This window comes from Gadus macrocephalus, chromosome 3, assembly GCF_031168955.1.
Source record: "Gadus macrocephalus chromosome 3, ASM3116895v1".
Classification (NCBI taxonomy): domain Eukaryota; kingdom Metazoa; phylum Chordata; class Actinopteri; order Gadiformes; family Gadidae; genus Gadus; species Gadus macrocephalus.
The window spans coordinates 8350401-8378008 of record NC_082384.1 but is presented as its reverse complement, the minus strand read 5'-3'; the positions used below and the strand labels follow the sequence as shown (position 1 = coordinate 8378008).

The 27608-nt window shown below is 42.7% G+C and overlaps 5 protein-coding genes across 6 annotated transcripts; 4 read left to right on the top strand and 1 right to left on the bottom strand.

Annotated features, from left to right (window-relative positions):
• Window positions 1-5195: 5195 nt before the first annotated feature.
• On the top strand, window positions 5196-9614 carry LOC132453923 (uncharacterized). Its single transcript, XM_060047010.1, has 3 exons — window positions 5196-5726; window positions 6022-6203; window positions 6318-9614. The coding sequence occupies exons 1-3, from the start codon at window positions 5540-5542 to the stop codon at window positions 6801-6803; spliced, it is 855 nt and encodes a 284-aa protein (XP_059902993.1). The 5' UTR covers window positions 5196-5539; the 3' UTR covers window positions 6804-9614.
• Window positions 6579-9374, bottom strand: LOC132453922 (uncharacterized). The gene is made up of 4 exons (XM_060047009.1): window positions 9225-9374; window positions 8649-8814; window positions 8449-8564; window positions 6579-8104 (listed from the first exon to the last, which is right to left on the bottom strand). Exons 1-4 carry the CDS (start codon window positions 9372-9374, stop codon window positions 7301-7303), a joined length of 1236 nt encoding a protein of 411 aa, XP_059902992.1. The 3' UTR covers window positions 6579-7300.
• A 2936-nt stretch (window positions 9615-12550) lies between the features above and the next one.
• fdx2 (ferredoxin 2) lies at window positions 12551-15609 on the top strand. The gene is made up of 5 exons (XM_060047008.1): window positions 12551-12765; window positions 13093-13144; window positions 13452-13558; window positions 13661-13748; window positions 13995-15609. The coding sequence occupies exons 1-5, from the start codon at window positions 12579-12581 to the stop codon at window positions 14149-14151; spliced, it is 591 nt and encodes a 196-aa protein (XP_059902991.1). The 5' UTR covers window positions 12551-12578; the 3' UTR covers window positions 14152-15609.
• Window positions 15610-15686: 77 nt separating this feature from the next.
• On the top strand, window positions 15687-25706 carry zglp1 (zinc finger GATA like protein 1). Of its 2 annotated transcripts, none has more exons than XM_060047005.1 (7): window positions 15687-15909; window positions 16006-16050; window positions 16767-18073; window positions 18346-18550; window positions 19618-19709; window positions 23845-23938; window positions 24422-25706. In XM_060047005.1, the coding sequence occupies exons 3-7, from the start codon at window positions 16780-16782 to the stop codon at window positions 24555-24557; spliced, it is 1821 nt and encodes a 606-aa protein (XP_059902988.1). In that variant the 5' UTR covers window positions 15687-15909; window positions 16006-16050; window positions 16767-16779; the 3' UTR covers window positions 24558-25706. The 2 variants fall into 2 exon arrangements, with proteins under 2 accessions (XP_059902988.1, XP_059902987.1); XM_060047004.1 differs by having other exon boundaries at window positions 19600-19709.
• A 152-nt stretch (window positions 25707-25858) lies between these two features.
• On the top strand, window positions 25859-27343 carry LOC132453920 (forkhead box protein D2-like). Its single transcript, XM_060047006.1, has one exon. The coding sequence runs from the start codon at window positions 26069-26071 to the stop codon at window positions 27035-27037; it is 969 nt and encodes a 322-aa protein (XP_059902989.1). The 5' UTR covers window positions 25859-26068; the 3' UTR covers window positions 27038-27343.
• The last annotated feature ends 265 nt before the right edge of the window (window positions 27344-27608 follow it).

Genomic DNA, 27608 nt, shown 5'->3' with positions numbered 1-27608 from the left:
GGCGGGATGCCACAGCATGTGGATATTTTTTGTAATGTGTGTGCATGTGTGTGTGTTGTGGCAACCCCGGTCATCAGCGGCTGGGATTCTTGGATCAAACACTCAAGCAGGGTTGCGGTGTAACGGTTTTATTGCGTGCAGCTCACTCAAAAAAGGGAAATCATACAGTAACCTAGGTTTCTTCCCCAATGGGGCAAAAGGGTGAGGGGTCTCCAGGTCGGGTTCGTCGGTGAGGTCGGCTTGGATATCGCTCTCGGGTGCTCCCGCTCAATCCTGTTTTTAAGACCCGATAAGTAGATTGGCGAACACAGAGCTTACGTGTTGCTGACGGATGTCACAATCTCCGTGTTCGGCAATCTATCTATCGAGTCTTCAAAACAAAATGCCGTCGACGGGTGATCTACTGATGGTATTGTGTGTATAAAATGTACTTTTTAATAAACAATCTGTACACTTACAAAGTTCTCAATGCCTTGTTTTATATTTTAAGACCCTTATTATACTACCAAAGAAGTGTCGGGCTACTTTTAGCCTTTTAAGAGGTTTAAAATAGCGATTTCATTTTTACCGTAACCCATTCCCCCATTGTTCCAGGTTTATAGCGTTTTGATAGAATCGGCTAGAAACAGCCAACTGAAGAAAGCGTCTATATGCGGTTTTTGGGCTCCAAAACTAACGTTTCAACTCGTTATCATACCCCAAATCCATTTTACACCGGAATGACCCTTTAAAGGTTGGGTATGGGATTTGCGAAACGCCAGCAGATTTTGAAAATACACAACTCAAATGGTCCTACCCCCTCTCCTTCAACGCTGACTCCTACTCCACCCATTCCAAGTACCTGGACGCGCAATCATGCACGAGCGCGAACATAGATGCGCGAGAGCGAGCCAGGCTAGCGTAGGTTTTCGTACGACCGTTTGATTGACGTACTTACTGTCCAATGCAACTTGGTGGCTCTGGAAATCATTGGCTGGAGTTTTTTTCGAGCCCTGCCCGTTCCACAGATGATTGACTTGTTTAATTTTCATGTCAGTACTTCTAACTCAGTGGCTGTAAGTGGGTTATGATAAGGATTTCAAGTAATTTTGCAAAAAAATGGCCAAAAAAAGGCGGATTCCATACCCAAGCGGGGCTGTTCAGGGTGCTGGCGCGGTTCGAGCAAGCCCGACGGCGCAGGGTTGCCACAGTGTGTGTGTGTGTGTGTGTGTTTGTGTGTGTGTTTGCGTGTGTTGTTGTGTTGGTGTTTATATGTTTGTGCAACACCAGCAATTTCAATTCCCAGAAGAGGCCCAGGATCGTATAGAACAATAGTAATGTCTACATGGTGAGGAGGTAGAGGTTGAGAATCTGTGTAAGATTTGGTGTCAAATCCCAATAACCATGATAGGCTGGGTTGATGGCTGCCTATCACGGTTAATGTGTTGTAATGCAAAATGTTAACCATGATAGGCTGGGATGATTAATCCTCACGATTACATTTGTGTCCATGGCTTACCCAGAACAACTTGACACCTTGGCCAGCTTGACCACTCACTCGGTAGGCCAAAGTGAAAGCTGAAGGTCCATCATGAGGTCATTTGCTCCTCTTAACAAGGCAGCCGTTTGTTCTCGCTGCGGTCTCACCCAGTTGGAGAGGGTTTTGCATACGCCCTGAGTGTTTCTGCTCTATTCAACATGCTCATAAATCTCTCCCCACTGTGTTGTTCCAGAGAACGACGCCGATGCAACTGAATAAAGGCTTTGCCAAAACTTTATCTTTAAGCATCAGTGCTTCACCAGTTTAGCCAACACTAATCTCCTTTTCAGGGTTTCAAAGGAAGCAGAGTTCAGGGAATGTGTCTACAGAATCCAATTGACTAAGTGTGTTAATCTATCATAGTGCCAGCTCCAGTACAGATCCACTGCTATGGGTCGTAAACTTGAGGCTTTGGTTTGGATACAAACTGGGCTTTGGTGTTGACGTACAACAGTTAAGTATAAGCATCAAAATGATCACTAGGCACAATGCAGTTATCCCTTAATATTGGTGGGGTACAGAGTTCTGTACGGAGGGATCTGTCAACATGCTTGAACTACCAATAGTCTAGAGAAAGGTTGTTTCATGGATGACATTGAGCTCATTCAATATCCTGTGTCCAAAGTCAAGTGAATTAATGAAAAGACTCTGTATCAAGGTAATAAAGATCAAATCTCTGCACCAACCATTAACTGCTAGATTAACATCTAGTGTACAAAGACTGTTCCAATATTGCCTGGCTCTGTATTCATTTTTCCTTTTGCCATGCATACACAAATACACTGTTTGTCTGTTTGCCTGATTATGTGTGTGTGTGTGTGTGTGTGTGTGTGTGTGTGTGTGTGTGTGTGTGTGTGTGTGTGTGTGTTTGGGTCTGTGTGTACGTGTGTGTGTGTGTGCGTGTGTGTGTGTGTGTGAGCAGGCACATACGCATGCACATGGAGACACAGGGCAGCTTCTGAAGTCTTGACGTCACGCTACCATTACCCTTATTCCCCTCATCAAGCAGAAAATGTACATGCTCATATACATATACATTAACTCTAAACAGATACAGATTTTCTTTATGCATACACACAGTAACCTCAATAGCCTCCAATATGAAGAGGAAAGAGAAAGAGAGAAAGAGACAGAGAGAGAACTAGATAGAGAGAGAAATAGAGCACATTCATCAACATATCACTCACCAGAACGATACTCCCTGAGGAGAGATTCATTTATACAGTCAAGGTTATGGGTGCATCAAGGCATCGAGGAAGGGATGATAATACATTGTAGCAGAGCCATATCGGGAATTATTCCTGATTGGTGTCATTGGTTAAACAGAAACAACAACTCTAGGTAAAGACTGAACCTTTTTAAACCCCTAATCGCTTGCCAGTTTCATTAATTATATTTAGCTGTATCTTCAGTCATTGAAATATCAGTCTTATATGTTCCCCTGACGTGGAACTACAGAACACCAGCTGTGGTGGAGAAGGAATAGAGGCCATCAGGAACCGACCATCAGTGGTAGGAATAACAATTTCCTCAAGAAAACCAAAAAAATATCGATATAATTTGAATGGTCTGTACAAGAACAAACTTGAACAAAGGAGACAGTTGAAGTTACTATGTGGAGCATTTCCATGTTCTTTCGCCAAGCAGACAAATGAGGTCCAGTACTGGTATGTGTGTGTGCGTGTGTGTGTGTGTGTGTGTGTGTGTGTGTGTGTGTGTGTGTGTGTGTGTATGGATGTGGGAGTATGTGTATGGATGTGTAAGAGTGTGTGTGTGTGTGTGTGTGTGTGTGTGTGTGTGTGTGTGTGTGTGTGTGTGTGTGTGTGTGTGTGTGTGTGTGTGTGTGTGTGTGTGTGTGTGTGTGTGTGTGTGTGTGTGTGCGTGCGTGCGTGCGTGCGTGCGTGCGTGCGTGCGTGTGTGTGTGTGTGTGTCTGTATGGCTTTGTCTGTGGGCGTTGAGCCCTGTGTATGAAGTGGGTCCTGCTGTGGAGGACATATTACCGCTCAGCAGGACACTGTGCTCCCTCTATCCATCACCATCACCTCTTCTCCGGGTGCTTTTGAAATAATGGGCTCATTTTTCCTGGTTTTAAATGAAGGAGCATAAAACTATTTTATTGTGCTCTTTTTTTTTAAAAAGAACACTGATAACTTATGTCTGTGGTGAAAAGTTCTGTTTCAATTCTATGAAAACAAACTAACACCTTTTACTCTCCTGAGGGAGCTTTCACTGTTTTACTATTTCTGAACAGTCAAAGGGACAGTTTGGATTTAGAGGGGTCAACTGCAGGCAGCGGCCCCCAGCTGAGCATGTTCAGACCCTCGGGCTGAAGGCAGAGCAGCTCCCTCAATGGTTGTTTTGTCTGCTGAAGGAAAGTACATCTTAGAAAGAATCACTGTTTATGAATCTGAAATATTGGTTGTTTTGTTACTGCGGTTTATACAACAGGGATAGTTATTCATTTAGTGTTGAATAATGAAAGGGCTTTTGTCGGGGGTTGTTAATGACATAACCACATACACAAATGCACGCACAGACAGACAGACAGACAGACAGACAGACAGACAGACAGACAGACAGACAGACAGACAGACAGACAGACAGACAGACAGACAGACAGACAGACAGACAGACAGACAGACAGACAGACAGACAGACAGACAGACAGACAGACAGACAGACAGACACACACACACACACACACACACACAGACACACACACTTGCATGAATGTGTACAAACACACATATCCATATTAACAATTAACATAATAAAGAAAGCTATTCTGGGATCTGTATTTCTAATTTGGAGAGCTGCGTTTGATCACATACTTATGTTTGGTATGGAAAAAAGATTTCTGTGAACGCATTTTGGCAATTGTGTTCAGACAAGTGCAAGCGCATGCGCATCTGTTTACATATGTATATCTCATTGTCAGACAGACATACTCCCTCCTCCTCCACATCTTGTGCTGTCATCATATGGAGGAGGAAGTGACCCTCGCTCTGCTCTCCCAGGTTCCATCGATCACTCTGTCGCCATGATAACCGCTGAGGGCCAGCCGTTCTCCCAAGGTGCGCCACTCCCTTACGGGGTCTCCAGTGGCTGGACTGCGTTGTCCGCGCTTGTTGGACTGAACCAAAAGACGCAAACTGAACTGAAACATTGAATGCATTGGTTGACAGATTGTTTCATGGGGATGTTACGCATTGAGCCATTGCTATCAATTTTAACTTATTCATCTACATCTCAGCAGAGTGATCTGAGGGAATCCAAATAATAGTTTTTGACAGCTATAATACCAGGAGAAAACATCAACCACACATTTCTTCGGAGGTAAAACCGAGACCTTGTTATCATGTTGGGTTTTTTTGACAAGGTCGCAACCCATTGACCCCCCAAGTCATTGACCTTTCCCCACTACCTTTCTTTATCTGGTGTCAAAGGACAAATGTTAGGGGTCAACACTGTTTACAGAGGCCAGATAGTAGTAACTCCCAACAGAGTCAAAACTGTAAAACCACATGCAGACCTCCGTCGCAAATAAACACCTTCACGCTTGCCGCTGCGCAACTCTTAAGAGATGTGTGTGTGCGCCTGGGACTCACATAATGTCAACATTTGCGACACACCGATGTACGTGTATTTGTGCTTGACCAGACGTTGCCTAGTAATGGCCCGGCCAGACTACACGATTTCAGCCCGATTTTGCCCCGATTCTTTCGTCGCAGACGAATTTGCGAATCGTACACGATTTTGAGGAGTCGGCGACGAGACGAGGTCTTGTAATGTGACATGCTTGCGATCTGCGATGTTTTCGTCTGCGACGTTCGAAAACCCCACGACGAAATGTTTGGCATGTCAGAATTTTTTGGGGAATCGCATGACGTATACACTGTTGACATGAGGGAACCACGCCCCCAGTTGCGTGAGGGAATCCCGCGAACAGCTGGAGCTCACGCGCAGTGTTTACCAACTGCCTTCACTGCACTACGCTGATTAGGAGTAACAACCGCAAAAATGAATTCGATCAAGAAGAATGCTAACAAAGAAAACGAGAGAAAATGGAGCAACACTATGGAGACAACCTTGGTGGAAATGTGGCAGCAACGTCCATGCATTTTCGACGTGTCCTCAAAGGACTTTCACGATAGGGTGAAAAGGGATAAAGCCTGGCGAGAAATAGCCGACACCCTTGACCTACCTGGTAAGTTTGGAGCCATCAGCTGTTGACGTGCTAATAGCTATCATAACCTATCATAAAACTCAAACTGGCCTGATTACCAAATGTTCAGCCAGATAAACTGTTATTGTTGCATATGGTTACAAAATGTTGGGTTAAAAGGCTATTGGAATGCCTGTAATTACACCTTGAATGGCATATATTCCCATTCAATAATAAATGCATCCTAACATTGAAAGTTCATAAGAGCTTATCATCATAATTTATCAGAGTGTTCTGTTACCTGGATTGAAACCTTATTTTCTCTTAAAAATTGCAGTTGTAGAGATAACAACTAGAGCTGCGTCTCTGCGGACACAGTTTGGCAAACTGCTCCATCCCAAACCAAGTGGGAGTGGACAGAAGGATGTCACCCTGACCCCACGACAGAAGTGGATCTGTCAGAGTATGGTTTTTTTGCGGGCACACATAGCGCATAGACCATCACAAACAACACTGAATGTAAGTACTACTTGGAAGTCTGTGTTTAAAAACTTTAACTTTATTTATTAACTTTCAGTTAATTCTCATTAATTAATACCTTCCCTGTCTTTTTTATGATTCTCTTCATTTTAGTTTGATGACAGTCAACAAGAGGCCACAGAGAGCAGTGAGGAAGAGACAGAGGCTGAGGGCCCCCCAGCTATTACCAACCCACCACCACCACTCCCACCTAGACCTCCACCTGTCCAGGAGTCCAGAGCCCAGAGAAAAAAACGAAAGCCTACAAGGGACGTGGAGATGGAGATGGAGAAGGAGAAGGTGGACATTCTTCGGAATGTCTCAACAACTTTGCTTGCCGCAGGCCAAGATGTGGAGGATATTTTTGGGAAGCAGGTGGCTTGTGAGCTTAAACATGTGCAGGACAGAACTACACGCTTGAGACTACGCCGAAACATAATGTTAATGCTCTATGATGCCCAGGAGAATGAGCAGAGAACAGCTAACCCTGCTCAAACTTCTTGGCCAGAGCAGAGCACAGGGCACACACCTCTGCAAACCCACCACTTCACCCACAACATGCCTCCACAGCACAATACTATGGGCTACAATTATGACTAGTATCAAAGAGACATTATAGAACTCGCCAATTGTTATTTTAATTTATTTATTGCGTTTGTTAAATATTAGGTAAATTGTTTGTTCCTTTATTTATCGTGTTGCATCCCATTGGTTAACTGTCTAACTATCATAACACTGTTATAACGAACTGATAAATAATAGTATAGTAGTAGTAGTAGTATAAATAGATAATATATAATAAATAGTATAAAGAAAATGACAATAAATATTTGTTAAATGTTGATTTTCTGTCTAACATAACACTGTTGTAACTAATAAATAGTAGTATAGTAGTAGTAATAGCATAAATAAGTATAGTATATAATAAATAGTATAAACAAGATGATAATAAATACTCTGTAAATATTGGTTTACTGTCTAACTAACAACACTGTTGTAACTAACTAATAAATAGTATAATAGCGTAAATAAATAAATAGTATATTATAAATAGTATAAACCAATTGATAATAAATAAATATCAATGCATAACATTTTCAAATCATATCCTCCTGCCAATCAACGGATCCTTCAGAGGATTGAAAATATGCCTTCAGCAGGTCACGCTGGTCTTTAGCAGTGGTTGTGGCATTCCGCGCCCTACTCAATGCCACAGAGTCAAGATCTCCACCTCTTCGCCATGTTCCGGCAATGACTCTGTGGTTCTCGTCCTCTCTGTCCACAAAGACTGGAGGCACGTAGGCCTCTGATTTTTCCCTCAGGAAATTGTGGAGGGCAAGGGCAGCAAGGGTGATGCAAGTTACCTTATCTGGTTCAATAGAAATATTTGTTAGGAACACACGTAATCTATTTGCCAATATGCCAAATGCATTTTCCACAGTTCGCCTTGCTCTACATAATCTATAATTGAAAATTCGCTGTCCATGATCAAGGTTTCTGTGGGGATAGGGCTTGATAAGGTCAGAACGGAGAGGGAAGGCTTCATCACCAACAAACATATAGGGCATGATTAAATCTGTATTGGGAAGTGGCTCAGGGCGGGGGAAATGTAACAGGTCTCTGTCCATGGCACTGCGGAGATCTGAGTGTCCAAACAGACTTGCGTCCGACATTCGGCCCTGAGTGCCAACACTTGCATAAATGAATTTGTAGTTGGCATCTACAACTGCCATTAGCACAATTGAGAACCTGCCTTTGTAATTATAAAAAGAACTTCCTGAATTAGCAGGGGGCTGAATGTAGATGTGTTTCCCATCAATTGCACCTAAGCAATGAGGAAATTGCCATTTGTCTTCGAATCCGCTCGCTATCTCACGCCACTCTGACTCAGTTGTTGGTGTCTGAAAAATAGACAAAAATAAACAAATACAGAAATACTTGATTAGATCAGAAATATATCTAGCCAGAGGCAAATATCATTTATTAATTTATTAACTTATTAACTTATGAAATACCCCATTAGGGTATTTACGACAAATATTTTAGGCTACCTAGTAGATGGAGGATGTTATATCTGTCATTTTATAAATGTCCTGTAGTTGGCAGTACTGTCTCAATACATCATAATGGTAAACATCTCCCTAGTGGTATGGCTAATAGTAGGTTGCTTTGTAATGCTCATGGAAATGATATCATCACAATAAGGTTTGTTGTGATGTCAAACAAAGAAAGGATATTACAATACCTTCATGTGATCTTCCTTCAAAACATTGTACAATGCTTGGCAGGTCTCCATTACAATCAAGCCAACAGTAGACCTGCCAATCCTGTACTGGAAGCTCAGTGACCTGAAAGACTCACCTAAGAAGGCAAACAGGTTATGTGTGTAAATAATAAGATTTAATAATACATCATTCTGTTCAAAATCATTCCATTTAGGCCTACCAGTTGCAAGGAATCTGAGGGTTAAGGACAATCTCTGTCGGGCACTGATGGCCCTTCTCATTTTTGTGTCCGTCTTTTTGATGAGAGGCTCAACTTTCCCCAGAAGGAGTTGAAAGTCCTCGACGCTCATCCTCAGGAACTCACGGAACCCTTTCCTATCAGTCTCCTGCATGATAAAAAAAAAAACTTTCATTACTGCATATACTGCAAGTGTTGTTTTGGGGTACAAGTAGACCTACAGAGAAAACGAAATGTGGTTGGTTTCTAAATGGTAGTGCAAAATAGCGGTTAAGGTGCGGTTTGAACGTGATTGGCATATAGTGCAATATAAGTACAGTATAGTTAATTAATAGGGTGGGATAGTGCAGGGGTAATTAAAACAAAACAAAGTAAAGTAACGAGGTATGAGAAAATAAGATGGATATAACGGGTAAGAGCAACATAGATGGACAGTACGGTAAGTAGGCTATTAAAAGTTTGATAATATAATATGATGTTGGCAGTTGACACAGTCTTCACGAGCGTACATTTCATGAGCATACGATAACGTCAATTATTATGTAAATGAAACATTACCTCCAGTTCGGTAAGTAGCACCGACATCCCGAGCTCTCCTCTTCTTGCAACCCAAGAACGAGTCCACAATCTTTTCTTCTTTTTCTTCTTTTTCGTCTCTGTTAAGAGGACCGCCAACATAATGCCTAGTGCTAGGTATTCGGGATCCATCGTTGACGCTTCGTTGCCAGGCTACGTTGTTGCTGCGTCTACTTTGTATAGTTCATGTCACGCGCAACGCAACTACTGTGAGGAATTGCCGCATTGAGCAGATATAAACAAACGTGCAAACGTGAATGATACAAAGTAGAGAGCATCGCACCGCCGAATCTTGTTGTGTGGCCAGTCTTACTACGAGACAAGCCCCGATTTCCTGGCTCTGAGATCGTATAGTAATAATAATAATAATAATAATAAATAAAATGTATATAGCGCTTAATATGGTACTCATATCTTTTTTTCTTGAATCTTTGGTCTGAACTGGGCTTTAAAGAGTACCATACGCTTAAAGTGTGACATGTTAAATCGTGGAGGAATGTCTGAGAATCTTGTAGTGTGGCCAGTCTTACGACGAGACAAGCCCCGATTTCCTGACTCTGCGATCGTATAGTGTGACATGGTAAATCGTGGAGGAATGTCTGATAATCGTGTAGTCTGGCCGGGCCATAAGACAATAGATTCCCAGCATAAGTTGGTGGCAGTGGCTACTCCTCTGCCTAGTATGACTATAGATTCCCAGCATAAGTTGGTGGCAGTGTCTACTCCTCTGCAGATCTTGCAGAGGGATATGGGTGTGTTTCATGGGTCTCAACGCAGTACATTAACAGGAGCTAGACATCTGCGGCCTGAGGAGTTACTCTCAGAGGTTGGTCTGTGGGTGTGTGTGTGGCTGTGTGTGTGTGACTCACCAGGGGAGAGAAGAGTCCTCACACTGCTTGCACAATGAGACAGTGATACACACAGCTGCTGGCGGGCCTACCGGTGCGCACACACACACACACACACACACACACACACACACACACACACACACACACACACACACACACACACACACACACACACACACACACACACACACACACACAACTTTCAAACATAGGCAAATTTCACTTTCACAGACACACCCAGTAACACCTACGCACACACAGATATAACAAGACAACTCATATTCAAAATACATGCATACACCTACCCCGGCATGCATAAATACCCTCATACACACACACAACCACACACACACACACACACACACACACACACACACACACACACACACAAACACACACACACACACACACACACATATAGACAAAACAAAGACACTCCCTGCCGCCACACACACACACACACACACACACAAACATACATCAACACGCACACAGACACAGGCACACAAACAAACACAAACAAACATTAACGCACTGTGGCATCCCGCCACTTAAACCTCGGCCTGGACCAGCCCGAGGGTTGGTCCTGGATGGCCGATACCACCGTCACCCACCAGCCGGCGACGGAGAGCACCGACCAAACCCCAATCAGCGAGATTGGGGGACACCTGGCCGAAAGCCGAGGAGCCATCTTAAAAGGAGCACGAGGACTGACATTTGGGCAGACCAGGGGCGGGAGCAAGGAAGAAGGAAGTGCTCTGGTCCGCGAGCGACTAGAGGCCCACGGAGGCCCTAGAGACCGCGAGTATACTGTATTGTCCAATTGTATGCAATAAATGCCGTGATCGGCTTAAACCCTCACTAACAAGCGTCATTTGGCTCATTCGAGGAGCGGGTTGCCACAGCACACGCACACAAAAACAAACATAAACACACATTACCACGCGAACACAAGATACACATGATGCAAACATTGATAACGTGCACAGATACCAGTTTGCAAAGGAAACATAATGCATTACATTTTAACTCCCAGTATGAGTGTCAACAAAGATGAGTGAACGCAGTGTGTTCATACATGTCTCCAGGACCTTTGTCTCAATCAGTCTCAAAAACATGTCCTTGATTGTGTCTGAAACCAATTTATCTTCATGGTTTAGCGATGGCTTTTACAATTGCACCATCACATTGTTGTATTTTATTTTTTAAGACATGTCAAGATCTGATCTGAAGCATACGACTACAAAGGATATATTGTGGCATTTTTCTTGCAGTCTGTGAAAAAAAAATAATAAATTGGTATAAAATATAACTTGGAAGAGAAATTGGTAACATCCTAACACCTATACAAATAGATCTATGTAAATGTTAAAAGGCCCCTTGCATGAGATAGTTACACCGACCAAAAGAGGTAGAGCTTGGAGAAACAGCTAGGGGTTGAATCACCGTTAAACGTCAAGCAAAGAAAGACCTTCAACCCCCCCAGACTCTCTTACGCTCACACACACACACACACACACACACACACACACACACACACAGATTCTTGCAAGACTTTACTGACACACAGGTAAGCTATCCCACGATGCCTGTATGGGTGTGTGTGTTTCAGTGTTTCAGTGTGTGTCCCATCATGTGGTTCAATGCAAGTGCCTACATGTGTGGCTCATTACGGGACTGCAGTGTATACAGAGTGTGATAATTTACACAGCAGAATGTTAGATCTTGCCACACATCATCCAATCAAAGGACCGCCGAGGGAGACTTGCAGCCATTTATGGCCATCTAAAGAGTTGGGGTTCTACATGGCCAAATGGGGATTGCTATACATGCCCATACAACAATTTAAAAACGTTAGCATTCCAATTTTTTTGCAGGATACTAAAAGGAGAGATGGTGTGTGTGTGTTTGTGTCTGCACGCGTGCGTGCGTGCGTCCGTGTGTTATCTCCCTAGTTTTCGTTTTTTTTTTTTTTTACAGTCACTGAAGCTTATAAATCACATGTGAAAAAAAATGCTGTATCTGGTAGGTCTTAAACTCTGATGTGAAACTGGCAAATCTCTCTCTGTATCTCTCTCTGGCAGCCAGGGTAGGGTAACAGTAGAATTTGAACAGGCTCCAGACATAACATAACACCGCTTTTCACGCAGAGCTGATCCCAGTCACAATCATTGTGTTGTCTGACTTCCAGCCAACATCAGATAAGTTATCTTCGCCTCCCATCAGGTTTAAAATCAAAAATAATGTTAGTTAATTCCCCTTTTGTGGTGCACTACATGGCGTTTCTAGTGAAGGTGAAGCTCTTACCAGCCACTCAGAAAAAATGCAGGTAAGGTCGAAATTGGATATTGGTAATTTAATTTGTGTTGCATGAACTTGTTTGGGGCACCCCCTGGTGTCGAAGAAGGGTACAGCAGTGAAAGACGTTGTCAACATATGCCCCTTTACTATTGGCCGAGTCAATCCATGTGATCAAAACAGGAGAATGGCGGCGTCCACTGCTGTTCGGTCGAGCATGGGGCTGACATTCAGACTTTCTAGAGTAATAAGACAGTGTAGTGCATCTCCTTTTTATAGATTAAATAGCTGTGTGGATGGTTTTGCCCTTCTTTCGAAGCAAGGGTTCCCAGGTGGTCTACAGACACTAAATCGCCAGTTGCAGACTACGATGGGTGAGTTGCAATACTTTAGTGGCGTATGAAGTAGGGTTTTGTAAGTGAGTGTCCATCCCCTTTTCCATTGCTGGCAGTCAATGTGTCGAGTCATGGTGATTGTGTGATTGAGTCCGTCGTTATAAGCCTTGATTAGAACTAAATCAGCATGTACAGCTCGATATACAAACACACATATCCATGTCAATCGATGAACCTCATGAGCACTTGTTAACGGTTGCGTAGTCATCATCCAAATTCCTCGCAAGTAACCTTTTACAACGTACTAAAACCATCAGCTTGTCATCTATCAAACAAAAACACTTATCTCGTTGATTCCTCTCAAAGGTGTTTGTCACAACGACGTGGGGAACTCCAACGCAGAGGACCCAAAAGATGTGTAAGTAATGTGTTAATAGACATTAGCCTACTGTGATTTCTGACAACCACGGCTATGGAAGCTTCTATACTATCAGCTCTGTATTGAACTGACTTAGATTTTGAATTCAATAGTGTCATATACTGTTTTGTGTAGAGCTACTGTAGTAGCTTAGTTGGATATCATCCTAATATTAAATGTAAGATCATTAACTTCACTTTACAGTATCGATCAAAGGTGAAAGCATGCAACAAGGTCAACTTGTAGCATGTCTCATTGAGAGAATGCAAAACCGGGATAATAGATAGTGATTGGTTTCACTGCTCAGGGTGAACGTGGTGTACGTAGATCGCTCCGGGAAGAGGATCCCAGTCCGGGCCAAAGTGGGAGATAACGCGATGTACCTGGCTCATAGGCATGGAATTGAACTTGAAGGTAAGAGGCACTGTCTTTACTATAGCTTCCACTTAAAAAAAGAAAATATATGTGAACAGTATTTACTCAACACGTGTAATGAACTCTCCCCTCATCCAACAGGAGCGTGTGAGGCCTCTCTAGCCTGCTCGACGTGCCATGTATATGTGAGCAGTGATCACTTAGACAAGCTACCAGAGCCTGAAGAAAGGTGAATCTGCTTTAATGGGTCTCAATGTAGCCATGGGTTGCATTGCATCTCTTGCAATTGAGATGACTTTTCCCCAATCCAGTATGTTCCTCTGTATGAACACCGAATTCTGATGCCATGATGGATCGCTGGGGACTAAACCAGTTTTTTTTAACTACTTTCCAATGTCGTATTGAAAATGACAGATGGTCTAGTTTACCACCGTTATGGTAAACTAACAAGATATGACCCCTGTGCTCCTTTTAGAGAAGACGACATGCTGGACATGGCTCCCTTGCTTCAGGAGAATTCCCGACTGGGATGCCAGATCATTCTGACTCTGGAGATGGAAGGCATCGAGCTGACCCTGCCCAAGGTCACCAGGAACTTCTATGTGGACGGCCACGTTCCCAAGCCCCACTGAGGAGAAGCCCCCGTCTGGTCGGAGTTGGCTTCAGCGATGGGAACTTAAGTTAGACGAGACGGTTGGGCTGGTGTACCCGTGCCCCTGGTCCCAGTTTACGCCCAAGGAAATGACGTCTCTGAAGGGCCACAATCTAAGGAGTAAAATGTAAACACTGCCCAGAAGGCCATGTGGTTTCTACTTAAATTGGCTGATATCCACTGTTAGCTTGAGGGATAGCAGCCATGCTAAACGCTCTGCTAAGCTGCTATCGTTTTTTTCTAGTTGAAAGAATTCTCACGCAGAGGAATTGAGGTCAACTTCCATCATCCAATCTCACAAAATGATCTTTGTTCAAAGCTGTTTGTTTTTGCCAAAGAGCCAGCCAAGTCAGGTTTTGGCCAAAAAACATTTATGAGATTGAATGTCACATTCCATGTTACAACTTCTAAACGTCAAGTACGCACAACTATCAATACCATGTTTTCTTTCATAATTTATGCTGTTTTATGTCACTTGTCATGTGCATATGAATCACTAACAATATTTTTGTATGAAGTGACTTAATATAAATTTGACTTAACTTATGTAGTCCTACCTTGCAACATACTCAAACAGGGAGTACAAAGAGACAGATTTCCATTAGATAAAAACCTACAAATAATTATAAAAGATATATCTTTGGTGATAAGCCACCTCTTGGTTTCAAATCATTTTAAGTGACTCTGATTAAGTGATTGCTTTTTATTGTTGACATGACATTACCCACCCACTAGTATTAAGTAACTCTTATATGTAGGCGTACTTAGAATATTTCATGGTACATTGTCAAAGACAATACTGTTTGATAAAGAAACACCCATTTCTGTAGTTAAGTGACTAGAGGCACCTATGGTTGGCATCCATTTCTTGAAGCATCTTAACTTTATAATTCCAGCTCTTGGGCCACCAGACTCAATTGACACGTATATCCGTTTCAATGTGCAGAAGGATTCAAAAACATTAGTAAAACCGAAAATGGTATAAGGCATTTATTTTATGCTTGATTTCCTTCTAAATTCGCCTGAAAGAAATATGTATTTTCTTGATCTTGATTTGTCTCAACACGTGCTTGTTTCACTGGATCATTTTTCTAATTACATATATTTTCTATTCGTTTGTTTTCATCAGAGAGCATGTCCTACTTGTATCGTTAAAAACCCTGTTACTGTCGAATTGCTTTTCTTCTAAATCCACTGGCAAATGCCCAAACAGTTACCTCAATTTATGAAGAAGTCCGACACGCGGATGGTTCAGCAGTGGATTCAGTCGGCATTTGAGTTTAGGGGCCTGTTAGAAAAATGTCCCGAAACAACTCGTTGAATATACTCACATGCAATTGTATTGTTTTAACGTGTTGATGTACTTCACCCACTGGATACATGCGTGCAATAAAATAAAGAACATTTCGAGAAATTGGTCTGAAGACGAGGCAACCAACAGAGGACTGAATTAATTGTGCCAAATGATTGTGCAACTTCAGACGTTTGTGTGAGATGTGCAGAGACGTAGCGCCGTTATGCCCTTACCTTGGGGAACCAGAGCTGCTCTATTAACCACTCATTTATTCGTCAGCCGCGGACGCAATTAAAGTAAACGAATAGCACCTGTGTGACCTATAGTCCCAAACGCCCAAAGAGAAATGGCAGTTGTCGCTATTTTCAAATTAGTAATCTAGCATAACTCAATTTAGGCCTACTTGTAATCCAAACAATTGATAATCAGATATTGGGATCTAGGGTAAGTTTTTCAATGCATTACAATTTTACAAAATTGACTTTATACCTTGATCGATAGTGTTTTGATCGCGTAGTCATCTTTACCTAAAATGTGCAGGCTCAGTTGTTCATCAAAGGTGATCGAACGATCTGGGGATCAAAAGTAAGTGATCGACGCGCACATCATCACATCCAATTTGCACACCATATTTAAGTCGGAATACAGTGAATGTTTGGAATTTTGGGCGAAATGTAACCAAATATCAGCAAGTCGTTACCATCAAAGTATTGTCACCTTACACGCGCATCCATAATGGGCTGGCCTGCGTTCCTCTCGAGAACTAAGAGTTCTGTACCGCGAAACCCAGAATTATTTGAAATAACTAAGGATTATACAAAGGAAAGCCTACATGTACAGAGCTCCATTAGGGTGAAAACAAGAAAGTAGCCCCCTCAATAGGTGACTTCAATTGGAGTTGAAACGCCTTACAAGAGTTACTTATAGAGTTAAAGCGGTGAGCCAAATCGACATTTCTAATTGCAGGTTATTTCAAATGCTTAGTTAATTTGTATCGAAAGGTTTGGAATTCAAATAACGAAATGGTAGCATACAATCGAGCAGGTTAGCAGTGTAATATAATATACGCGATTCAAATCGGCTACATTTCTTTCAGCTAACGGTTTCATTTAAATTTGTCCTGCATGTTTGTTAGAGCTTAGATCGTTGTTTAATTTTTTTTGTTGGAAACAGTCGTTTGGTTAGGGTTAGGTTGGCTGACTTTAACATTATAGTGGATTAATTAAAAGGGGAATGTGTCATATGATATGATACATAATCATGTATTTGTTTGTGAAAAATTCTCTCCTTTACCTACTTGGACACAAGACGAACATGAGCACAACGGTAGATCTACAGTCTGTGTCTACCCAAAACAATAACAAGACTAATGACACAACGGATCCTGAGGACCAATCAGCCACCCAACCCATAATCCTTCAATTCCTTCAAGAGGCCTCCAAACTCGCTGCCCCAAGCCACAGAAATCTAGGTGGCTCAACCTTTGGCCCGGTTACCAGCGACCGAAAGGATGCTCACCCTTCCAATAATTGTTTGGACGCATATCCTCAACACAGCTGGGCCCAAACGTTTTCCTATGATGGGGAAGAGAACAGTGGCATGTATATGATTACAACTCACATTGGGCCCGACCTGCAGGGCAGCAACCCCTGGGAGGTGATGAGCCTGATCAATCTGCAGTGTGAGAAGCTTCTACACCACAGAGGGCAAGGAGAATCAGACTGCACTTCGACCTCTTTCTCTTCCACTTATTCGAATTCCATAGCTTACCCATCTCCCTCGGAGTCTGACGAATCGTTGCGAGGGCAGGGGATTCTGGAATGTTCCTCTCGTGCTGATGTTCAACATGAGGACCTTCTGTTTTTCACCAGCAGAGGAGGCGAGAGCTCTTGTGACACCCCCCCTATGGACTGTGACCTGGGTGAAAGTTCCAGCGAGAGCCTCAATAAATGTCCACTGCAGCAGTGTACGGCAAACGCAAACACGAGCATCCTCACTGAAACTCAGCCCTATGACGGCAGGCCGCTTCCTGTGGATGAAAACAATAGCTTGCATCCCCAGCCTGCCCACAAAGCTTCAATGGAGGTCAAGTTGAGTGTCGCCACAGGGTCAGAAGGGGATATGTCAGGGTCCGAGGAGAGGTCTGCTGAGTTGGGTCCCCGAAGCGGGACCTCTGAGGCTTGGCCACAAACGCATCTCTCGCTAACAACTGATGATGCTTGCGGATATATGGCCGAACAGCCAGCCTATGAATCAGACAAGGTGGTTTGTTTAGGACACAAATATTTCAATGCAGTGGATCTATTGACCACTGACACCACTGTAGCCCTCGACGTCAAGTCCAACCTTCTTTTAACCTTTGACCCTCTGGATAATGCCGGCACATGCACTTCGATGCCCAAACCCCCTGTATGGGCCGTTTTAAGAAATGAAGAACTGTCCCAGAACAAAAGCCAAACAATCGGCAAAACCCCGGTGACAGAATGTATAAAATACCATCTGGATCAAAATGCAAAGCAGCCCTCGATTACCCAGCAGTCGTATTTTACCTGGACGAGAGACTCTGAATCTACAGACCCTCAACAATGTATAACTTCATCTAAAGCAGGTAGTGGGTGACTGGCTGAAAATACAATCTTCTCCTTTGGTTATTGTAATATAGCACTTTCTCCATGATAATATTATCCTTCATTCATCATGTCATTTATTTTTTAGATTCATCATTCATCAGATACTATACATTAAATCAATCATTACTAATTATTCCAAAACATTTAATCCTTACATTTTGGATTATGATTTCATAGGCAGCTTTGATGTTTAAAAATGATGAATCATCTAAGGTGTTGATAATCCTTTCCTATATCCTGGGTATGCCAGCGGAGGACTTCCGTACCCCTGCAGGCTCCCAAAAGTGTACCAGCATGGCGTCCGTATGCAGGGCTAATACACGCAGGAAACAGCCCCACCCCAACCGGAGCGCCGACGCCACAGACCCCGACTTCCAGGGTGTGATGTTCCGCATGCAGGGCGAGCTCGACCACAGTAGGGGGCAGTGTCGACTACTGGTCTTCTCCAAGTACAGGTGAACATGTTCTTCAGTCCAGAAAATAAAACACATCAGGTTGTACTTTTTCTGCAACTGAATATTATGAATTCGTAAACTGTTTCAAAAGGTTTACGGAACTCACACTACTAGTATGTATGTGTATACTCCTTTCTGCCATTTTTTATTTAGTCTATTTGTTGCTGTTGCATTTCTATTTCATTTGTCCTTATATGAAAGTATAGTATTGTTCTCTTTTTACTTAGACTAGAGTTTTCACGCAGGCATTGCGTGCACTCAACCTCTAGTTGTAATTAACAGGGGTAATTGTTCAATGGAAAGTGTAGCATACTATGCATGCAAATAAATTATTAAATAGTTTTTACTGTTATTCAGGGCTGATAAGTGCATTGACATTTTAAAATGCAAGGCAACTACTATTGGGTAGTTGAAAATAATAATCATCATTGAGATTAAACATCTCTTCCAGTGTCCTGGCCAAGACAGGCAGCCGTAGCCTACAGTCACACATAGCATAGCCTACACACAAAACATAAGAAAAATAAAACGACTAAAACAGTCCACAGGGGTGTTGTGTTGACGTGCGGTGTGTGCGAGTGCTTGTGTGTGTCTGTTTAGTGTGTGCACATGTGTGTGCGTTTCCGTGTATATTTGTGCGCATGTGTGTGCTTGCGTGTATGTTCTTACCTGCGCGTGTGCTGATGGCGGAGCCGTTAAACGTCTTACGTGTGTGTGTGTGTGTGTGTGTGTGTGTGTGTGTGTGTGTGTGTGTGTGTGTGTGTGTGTGTGTGTGTGTGTGTGTGTGTGTGTGTGTGTGTGTGTGTGTGTGTGTGTGTGTGTGTGTGTGTGTGTGTGTGTGTATTTCGGTGTGTGCGTGGTCGCGCTTGGCACATGCGCACTTGAGTAACTTGAGTAACTGGTGCGACAGGCCTGCTATTATAGTGGTAAGATTTGGTTTTGCCTCCTACTCTCCATGCTACAGTATTGTGATCACTCGAGGTATGCTACCAATACACATTAATTGTGTGGTGCAGCCGGAATATGTAATTGATTCCTACTTGAAACAGGATTTCCTCATCACACAGAAGAAAACCAAGGCGGCGGACTCGGCCGTCCCTGAGCTCCCTCCGGACCAGCAGCTCAGAGGAGGACCTGGACCTGTCAACCAGCAGTTCCAGTAGGTTCCCTTTCTCCCTTCTCTCCCCATCTGCCTCAGATGAGTAAAACTACTCTGCCTTGATAGATGAGCTCCAATTTCCAAGTTAGTCTTCTGAATACAGGCTTGACATATATAGCTCATGGGGAAATAGTAATCTACTTTTTTTTTTTTAAATGGTTGATTACCCCATTATATTTAATGTTAAAGAACAAGTGAACCTACTGTTTCTGTTGGAATTTGAACACTATGGGCCCTATCTTGCATCCGGCACAATTGACTTTCTACACTGACGCATGTGTTGTTGCTAGTTTGCAACTGGCGCAGTGTTCTTTTCCCTCCACCGCCACACGCCTGTAAATTAAGGAATGAGCTTGCGCCCCAAGGGGCAGTTCGGCAAAAGGAGGAGGCGTGTTCTGGCGCAAACCTGCCCTGGTGCTATTTTGCAGTTTTAGAAATTGTGCCACAAACCAGGAAATACCTGGTTTAAAGTCAGTGGCGCGTTGTTCAGATGCTATTTTAAGGGCGCATGCATAATGTTGCTTGTGCACCTCGCGCATACTTTGCTTCTCTCATCTACCTAGCCACACATTCTTGCTAAATTATTTGGGAAAGAACAGCTGATACAGCGGTAATAACTTGTACTTTTAATTCAATGCATCTGTAAACACCGTACAGCAAATACATATTTTCTTGACACAGACATCGTGTATAAGCCCATAACTTTTAGGATTGATGAGTATTTGATCGTGAGAGAAAACTTTTTTTTACTGCGAGTGAGTGTTAAAAAGAATGAATGAATGCAGGCGTGCGTGTGTGTATGTGTAAAAGAGTTAATGAAAGCGGGTGCGCGTGTGCGTCCATCTGTTTAAACACACGCAAACTAAACACGTAACGCATAATGCAGTCCATGGCAATCTATATTAACGGGGGACACATGCATATTACTAACACAAGTCGATAACGATAATGCATACAATACTTGTAAGAAACGTTGTTTGTTAATGTATTGCGTATATCATTAAATAGAACCGCATGCAGTTACCGCATATCATGTGTGTGTTAAGTTTTCTTTGTCGAAATTTATTTGAGGACTCAGTGTTACTGAAGTTGTGGAAGAAAACGCTATTCCATGTGCGAATTAGGCAATAATATTTGGCCATAAACTGAGCCATTTGAAGTTTGAAATTCATGTGGTCATGCATCTGTCTCATCGGAGACTGCAAGCGCGCTGTCAAAATATAAACTCGTCAGATTCAAATGCGCTCATAGCTCTTAAAGGGGATGGGAGATGGCACTCTCATTAGTTTATTGCAAGTTACGCCCAAACCACACCTACGGGTAATTAGGCTACTTCAGACCAACCCTTTTTAGATTTGCGCCGTGCGCAAGAGTCATTTATGCGCCGGTAAAATAGCAACACCGCCATAGAACCGCCCACAAATCCACTTGCGCTTGGCGCTTCTCACTCGCGTTTCAGACCGTTAAAATAGGTCCCTAATGAGGTAAAAAAAAAAAAAGGTGTTTTGGACTGACAGTTCTAGGAAGGAGGGGCATGTTACGACCCACGGCAACTTTAGGATGCTTATTACAATGAGTGAGTTATAATGAGCGACGTTGAAATGTGCCACATGGAGTTAAACTGAGAAGCTAAACCGTCAAGCAGACATCAAAATATATCGTCGCTCAGGCGGAGCCCCACACATCCACACACACCGTAGCGTTATTCTACAGATGTCCGGGAAGCCTCACCCTGACTCTGGCGGGATCATCAATACAACGGCTGTCCAGATGGGCTGCACATCCGCATATCTAGACACACTGTGGCGCTATGTTATAATTGTACGAGAAGCTTAACCCTGTCTCGGACAGCACAGTCATCCACTGCCCAGGCAGAGCTCCACACATCCACACACGCTGGTGTCCCCTCGATGTGACGTAGATGAGTATAGGACACCTCGATTGACAAAAAGACTGTTATAACTTAAAACTACCTACGTTTCATTCTGAGTGGAACGTTCACAAAGTGTTTTGGTGAGACTCGCAAAAACATTCGATTTCACACCTGTTTTCTTTCAAACACAGTCTTATTTTAGTTGGTGACAAAATGGTATCGATTGCCATGTTCAGAATCATATAAGAGATATGACCACTTTTAAAGCAATAAATAGAAAAACCGTTTTGGTTTAATTACTAATTAATTAATTGACAATGACATACCCTAGGGTTGAGGTACTTCTAAAATATATTCATTCCACCAGTTGGCACCTTAACAATTAATATTGTCACTCAAAAGCAAAATACTCTACGCTAAAACCCTGCCACAGCTTTGACAGGTGGAAGAATTTAAATGAGAAACAATAAAGGGGTATTTAGGGAAACTGCTGTGGAAATAGCCTAAGCCTCTAATGCCTAAAAATAGTCCCTTCATTCATCCAGTTTAATGGATGGGTAGAGAATGAGCAGGAAACATTTCTGCTCTGCAACCAATTAACAAACCCTAATTTTTTTTAATGAGCGGCTATGTTGCCATTTTCATTATTTCCCATACAGCATTTTAAATTGGGTTGGCTGCCACCAGTATTAAAACAAAAACATGGAATCAAATATTTGTCGATATTCGATATAACTGTTCTTTTACAGTTGGGTACATTCTTTAGTTTGATGTCTCAGTGTAAACCATACAGTATATTCAGATCCAAAGGAGTACTAGGCAGATGCAGAGAACCCTAAGCTCACTCTGTGATGTAATGCAGATGTTGAGCCTGGTAGTGCTATGTGCCCTTGGCAATGAACGAGGAGACTTTAAAGTAAATACTTTATACCCAGACCACATGGCAGCAGGGCTTGAAGTCCAATAGCACAATGGTTTCTGTCGTGCCCTACAAAAACCATCCCTTAAACATCAAGGCCATTGTAATGCTATGTTTTGCTGATTGCCGACATCCCCAATAAAGCAGGCAATTGCAATTACAGAAAAATCCTTCTAGTTTTCATGGCGGCTATTGCCTGTCTAGAGATCAGTGGATCGACGCCTTGCTTTGGCGACTTAGACCAGTGGTCAGGACGTAAAATTGGGTCACAGCAGGCAACCAGGTGGGTCAGGGTCAGGGGATTGCCACAGTAAGATACTTACCGTCTTGTCAGTTTAACTTGATCAGTTATGTATTTTGACTGAGAGGGCGGGGGGGGGGGGAGGGGGGATGGGGGATAGGTGATGGAGAGATGCATACTGTTTTTAAATAACAATATATAGAGAGAAATGTTAACTGGTTAACTTTATTGACATGGTTATTACATGGTTAAAAATATTTGGTCGGCTAAGGGGCAAAAGCTCCTCCACAGTAGGATCATGGCATGAAGGTTTTGGGGAACCCCTGCCTAAGTTCCACTAGGGTATAAAAGCAGTTTAAACTGACAAGTCACAATACCCACAGTTACTGTGCCCGCAGTGTTCTTTCTAGAGTTGTGTGGTTGTGTGTATGTGTGTTGAAGGAGTGGCACTGCACACATTGAGGGGTTTGTTTTCTTTGTCTGCCGACAAAGACAATAGTAGAACAACACTGTTGCCTTTGATCATTTTAACAGAGGATGTGGGCACTAAGGACTCATAGAATTATTTTGGCCTTGTCAACACAGTTAAAGTTTCACATCCCTTTTAAAATGCTCTCCCAATCTCCTCTGAAGGACGTTTTTAAATTTGACTTGGTAGTCCTTTGAAGCCCACCACTTATACTTTGTTGTACTATCATGGGTCTGACAAGGCTGGGTAATGGTCGATTTATTGCATGTAAACAAAGAATGAGGGCTTGTTGTCAAGTCCTTCAATCCCTCCACTTTCAGGTTAAATAAATAAATAAATGTACCCTGAAAGTGAATAAATAAGCATACAACAAAGTCATTTTAAATTACTGTTACATTATTTTAAACTCTGCTATTTGCATGAAGTATAACAAAATGTTTTATTTTATTGAATGCCGCTTGTTTCATTGTGTTGACTGATGGATGTTGATCTGTGGCCTCTGAAATGTAACAACCTTGCCTGTGAGTATTTAAGTTCTGTGTCTGGACTGGGTAAGCTGCGAATGAATTGCTCTTCTTGGGAAGAATAAAGTTGTCTGGACTGAACTGAACAAGCTGTCTTACCCCTGGCCAGAGAGCAAGGAGTGTGCGTCCTGCTGTACCAAGAAGACCCCAATGTGGAGGGACGCGGAGGACGGGACTCCGCTCTGCAACGCCTGTGGCATAAGGTATGACGCAGCCCTCAAACAGAGTATAGAGACGGCACTCCACCTCTGGTGGAGAATAGACAGGTTTGACAGTGGTGCCAGCCAGTCGATCACTTTCACAAGTTTGTGGGGAAAGTGACATCACCCGGTACTTAAACCAATGACGAGTCATTTTTTGCGTAACCAAGGTTTGCCACTGGCTCTGAGGTTTGGTTTGGCTCGCCTCTTCAAAGTGGGATGAACCTCCAAGATCACTTTAGGGTGCGTCACTGACCTGAGCCATTCTGAGCTGGTAATGTTTACGCCAGGCTTATAGTGAAACGCGTCCATTTCTGCTATTATTTACCTGAAAAATTCTAATGCGTGACATATTGTTTGGGCATTTTTGGAGGAGGCCAGCATTTTATTATGCAAGTAAATGTTGTCTGTAATGACTGTAATACACTGAATTACATTGGTATTCCCATCTGCCATATATCCTCCCTCTGTCTGTCCCTTGAACAGGTATAAGAAGTACAGAGTGCGATGCGTCAACTGCTGGCACATTCCTAGAAAAGAGGGCAACACCCACTCACGCTGCCTCAAGTGTGGAAACTCTGTACTGCAAACCTCAGCTCTGCATAAACACCATGCCTGCTAGGGCATACACTGGGAAGTGGGCAAACAGGTGACACACACACACACACACACACACACACACACACTCACACTCACACACACTATGTTTATATACAATTAAAATGCCTGGCTACAAATAGTTAGAATGGGATGAGCGGTACATCCTGCACACTTAAAGGCTTACTACTGGGAAGGATTTAATTGTAGGGAATTGTAACCATTTGCCTTTTAGACACACAATAACAACGATCCGGTACGAATGGTTATGTGTGTATCGCATCTATTCAGATCAGTTCATCTTTTTTTCATGCACATGGTATAAAGAGTTTCATACAACTGTTTACCCCTTTATGAACATTTGTTTACAAAACAAGACCTCAATTTAATGTACATGCTTGTCTACTGTATTTTCAATACATGATTGGTCTTATATGTGCAAACTAATTGCTTTCAATGGTACACATTGTTGTTGTTGTTGCTGTTTTGAAATAATATTTATTTGTTGTTCTGTTTTTTTATATAAGTTTTTATATATTATTCTTTGGCTAAGAGGTGCACTTTTCTTGCTTAATTCTAAACTATTTAAAAAAGTTCTGCAAAAGTGTGCATTAAAATCTGTGATGAAAAAGGCTGCTTCTACCTTCTCAATTGTTTGGAATATTATAAAAAAATCGTGTTTTGTCAGCGATATGAGCTGCTTCTTCGGATGAAAAGTTTCCCCCTAAAGTTGCATTGTAAACGTCTTTATTGTAAACGGGAGAATTATCCTCTTGAATAAAGCCTTCTCCAGAGACACTGCACCCGTAGCCCGTGTGCTCCCCGACAATAATACGCAGAGCTCCAATGAAAAATATGCATTTTAACAGAATTGCGTGAAATAAAATGTGTGGCAGTATCCTTTGCTGTGTAAGGCATAAGAGGATATAATGTTTTGTTGGCTGTATTTTAGGAGGACTTTATTTAAACAGTGGGGCAGGTTTTTACCAGTTGTATTTGTTTGAGAGTCACAGACCACCCAGTAAACGAGAGCCATAATGGACCAATGAGCAGAGCCCAGCCGCCTCCATAAGGGCACACTTAATGGATATTTTCCTATTGGCTTTGTAATTGAATTAATGTCAATAAAAATGAAAGATTACGATCTCCATAGCTTTTAAAGGGTCCGATTTAATTTGCTCATACGGACTTTATGAAATGTAGGCATAGGATACATTGTCACCACACCCTTTTGATTGGTCAGAAAATATTTGTCAGCGTTAAGGGAATAAATATCCAATCAAAGCACATGGCTGTTGTGGCATATGGCTATCCCACCAAGGCCAAAAGCCAATGGCTTTCATTGAGGATGTTTGTAGGAGGAGTAGGCGGAGATATGCATGTTGCGGACTGGGCTAAACATCGCCACGCACAGTCAGATGATGACTCCATCCTTGTTTTTTAAAATGAAAAGCGAAAGGGGTATGGGTACCCGCCACGGTCCGCAGAGACTCTGAACACCTCTGTGGGGGCAGGTGCAACCAGTTCCCTGGGAGTATGACCCTGGACAACAGACTCATGGAGGAGAAGGACTTTGGCGCGGTAGACCACACGAAGGCAAGAAAAGAAAAAAACAAGGACTATTCACTGCTGGAGGAAGACGGGGATGGCTTGGAGCAAAGCGCTGCGTCCTCCTTAACTCCAAAGTGTCTCGCGGAGCAGAGTTTGGCACAGAAGACTCACGCGAGCTCAGGCGGCACCGCGGCTCCGCTGAAGCCACCGTATTCATACATTGCTCTTATTACCATGGCAATTCTTCAAAGCCCCAAAAAACGGCTTACCCTGAGTGAAATATGTGATTTTATAAGTAATCGGTTTGCATACTATCGGGAAAAGTTCCCTGCGTGGCAAAACTCAATTCGTCACAACTTGTCTCTAAACGACTGCTTTGTCAAAATGCCCAGGGAGCCCGGGAATCCAGGAAAGGGGAATTATTGGACGCTGGATCCGATGTCGGCCGATATGTTTGAAAATGGAAGTTTTCTTCGGAGGAGAAAGCGTTTCAAGCGGCCACTCTTCCACGTTGGCGCGCCGAAGGACAGCGGGTGCTCTGCGCACGAGCGCAGCCCCGGGTTCCCCGTGTACGGAGCGCGCAGGGGAGTCTATTGTCTGCAAGTGCCCAGACTAGAACTCTACCAGGATATGACCATCGAAAGTCGTCCAAGTTTCCTCACAAGTCCCAATGGTGGTCCTCCAGTAGGCACCATTGTCCCGGCGCTCTCATCACTTTTCTCCAGAACATCGGGCAACCCAAAGCCGTTTCATCCTTCGTTTGATCCCTTTGAACCGGCGCGCGTCTCCCGTTTTCCTCCGTTTGGCCCGAGCTCCTTCCTAGTGCCTCCGGTCCCGCTGCACGGGATGTTGCAAACGTATCCTCCCGGGGGCCTCCAGTCCGAGTATCACAAATTAAGCTCTCTCTCCGGCCTCGGCCTTACCCATAAACTCTTGAAACACCTTGGGAATTAATCTGACTGCGAGGCTTCTTCATTGTGGTTAAAGAAAGCTACGTTTTCTTTTTTAGACTGTTGACATGTGTAGAGTTGTATATTCAAGCCTTGACAATTTTCAATAGGCCTATATTTGTATAGGCCGAATTGAACGTCTCATTCACAAAACAATTGATCATTTATTTTAATATTTTCCGGGATTATTCATGTTTTTATTATTTACACCCTGATTAATTTAACATTTTATAACAGTCCTTATTATAGGCCTAGCCAATTACATAAATGCATATGCATATAGGCCTAACATACATAAACTTCTCACTCTCTATCTATATATATATATATATATATATATATATATATATATATATATATATAGTACTAAAAATAACATTTGTTTATTTAGGTGATCAATTTCACATTAAATTGAGCAAGATAATCTTCCGGTTTCTTACAGAAACAAATCTAGGCTTGATAATAATATCGATGTATAATATATCGATTTATTTCTGACCCTGCTACTATCTTCACACTAATCAAAAATAGGTATTCTAAATATGCTTAAAACATGTTTCAATCACCAGTTTGCA

What these genes read in the sequence shown, in the direction of transcription:
- zglp1 (XM_060047004.1), top strand. Translation starts at nt 16,780, where the DNA reads ATGAGCACAACGGTAGATCTACAGTCTGTGTCTACCCAAAACAATAAC. An exon ending in CTGGTCTTCTCCAAGTACAG is followed by an intron (nt 18,551 to 19,599) that starts GTGAACATGTTC and finishes TACTTGAAACAG; the next exon opens with GATTTCCTCATCACACAGAA. An exon ending in TGCAACGCCTGTGGCATAAG is followed by an intron (nt 23,939 to 24,421) that starts GTATGACGCAGC and finishes TCCCTTGAACAG; the next exon opens with GTATAAGAAGTACAGAGTGC.
- LOC132453922 (XM_060047009.1), bottom strand. Translation starts at nt 9,374, where the DNA reads ATGGATCCCGAATACCTAGCACTAGGCATTATGTTGGCGGTCCTCTTA. An exon ending in TGCTACTTACCGAACTGGAG is followed by an intron (nt 8,815 to 9,224) that starts GTAATGTTTCAT and finishes TTTATCATGCAG; the next exon opens with GAGACTGATAGGAAAGGGTT. An exon ending in TGAAGGAAGATCACATGAAG is followed by an intron (nt 8,105 to 8,448) that starts GTATTGTAATAT and finishes TCTATTTTTCAG; the next exon opens with ACACCAACAACTGAGTCAGA.
- LOC132453923 (XM_060047010.1), top strand. Translation starts at nt 5,540, where the DNA reads ATGAATTCGATCAAGAAGAATGCTAACAAAGAAAACGAGAGAAAATGG. An exon ending in CGACACCCTTGACCTACCTG is followed by an intron (nt 5,727 to 6,021) that starts GTAAGTTTGGAG and finishes TAAAAATTGCAG; the next exon opens with TTGTAGAGATAACAACTAGA. An exon ending in CATCACAAACAACACTGAAT is followed by an intron (nt 6,204 to 6,317) that starts GTAAGTACTACT and finishes TCTTCATTTTAG; the next exon opens with TTTGATGACAGTCAACAAGA.
- LOC132453920 (XM_060047006.1), top strand. Translation starts at nt 26,069, where the DNA reads ATGACCCTGGACAACAGACTCATGGAGGAGAAGGACTTTGGCGCGGTA.
- fdx2 (XM_060047008.1), top strand. Translation starts at nt 12,579, where the DNA reads ATGGCGGCGTCCACTGCTGTTCGGTCGAGCATGGGGCTGACATTCAGA. An exon ending in CCAGTTGCAGACTACGATGG is followed by an intron (nt 12,766 to 13,092) that starts GTGAGTTGCAAT and finishes TTCCTCTCAAAG; the next exon opens with GTGTTTGTCACAACGACGTG. An exon ending in GCAGAGGACCCAAAAGATGT is followed by an intron (nt 13,145 to 13,451) that starts GTAAGTAATGTG and finishes TTCACTGCTCAG; the next exon opens with GGTGAACGTGGTGTACGTAG.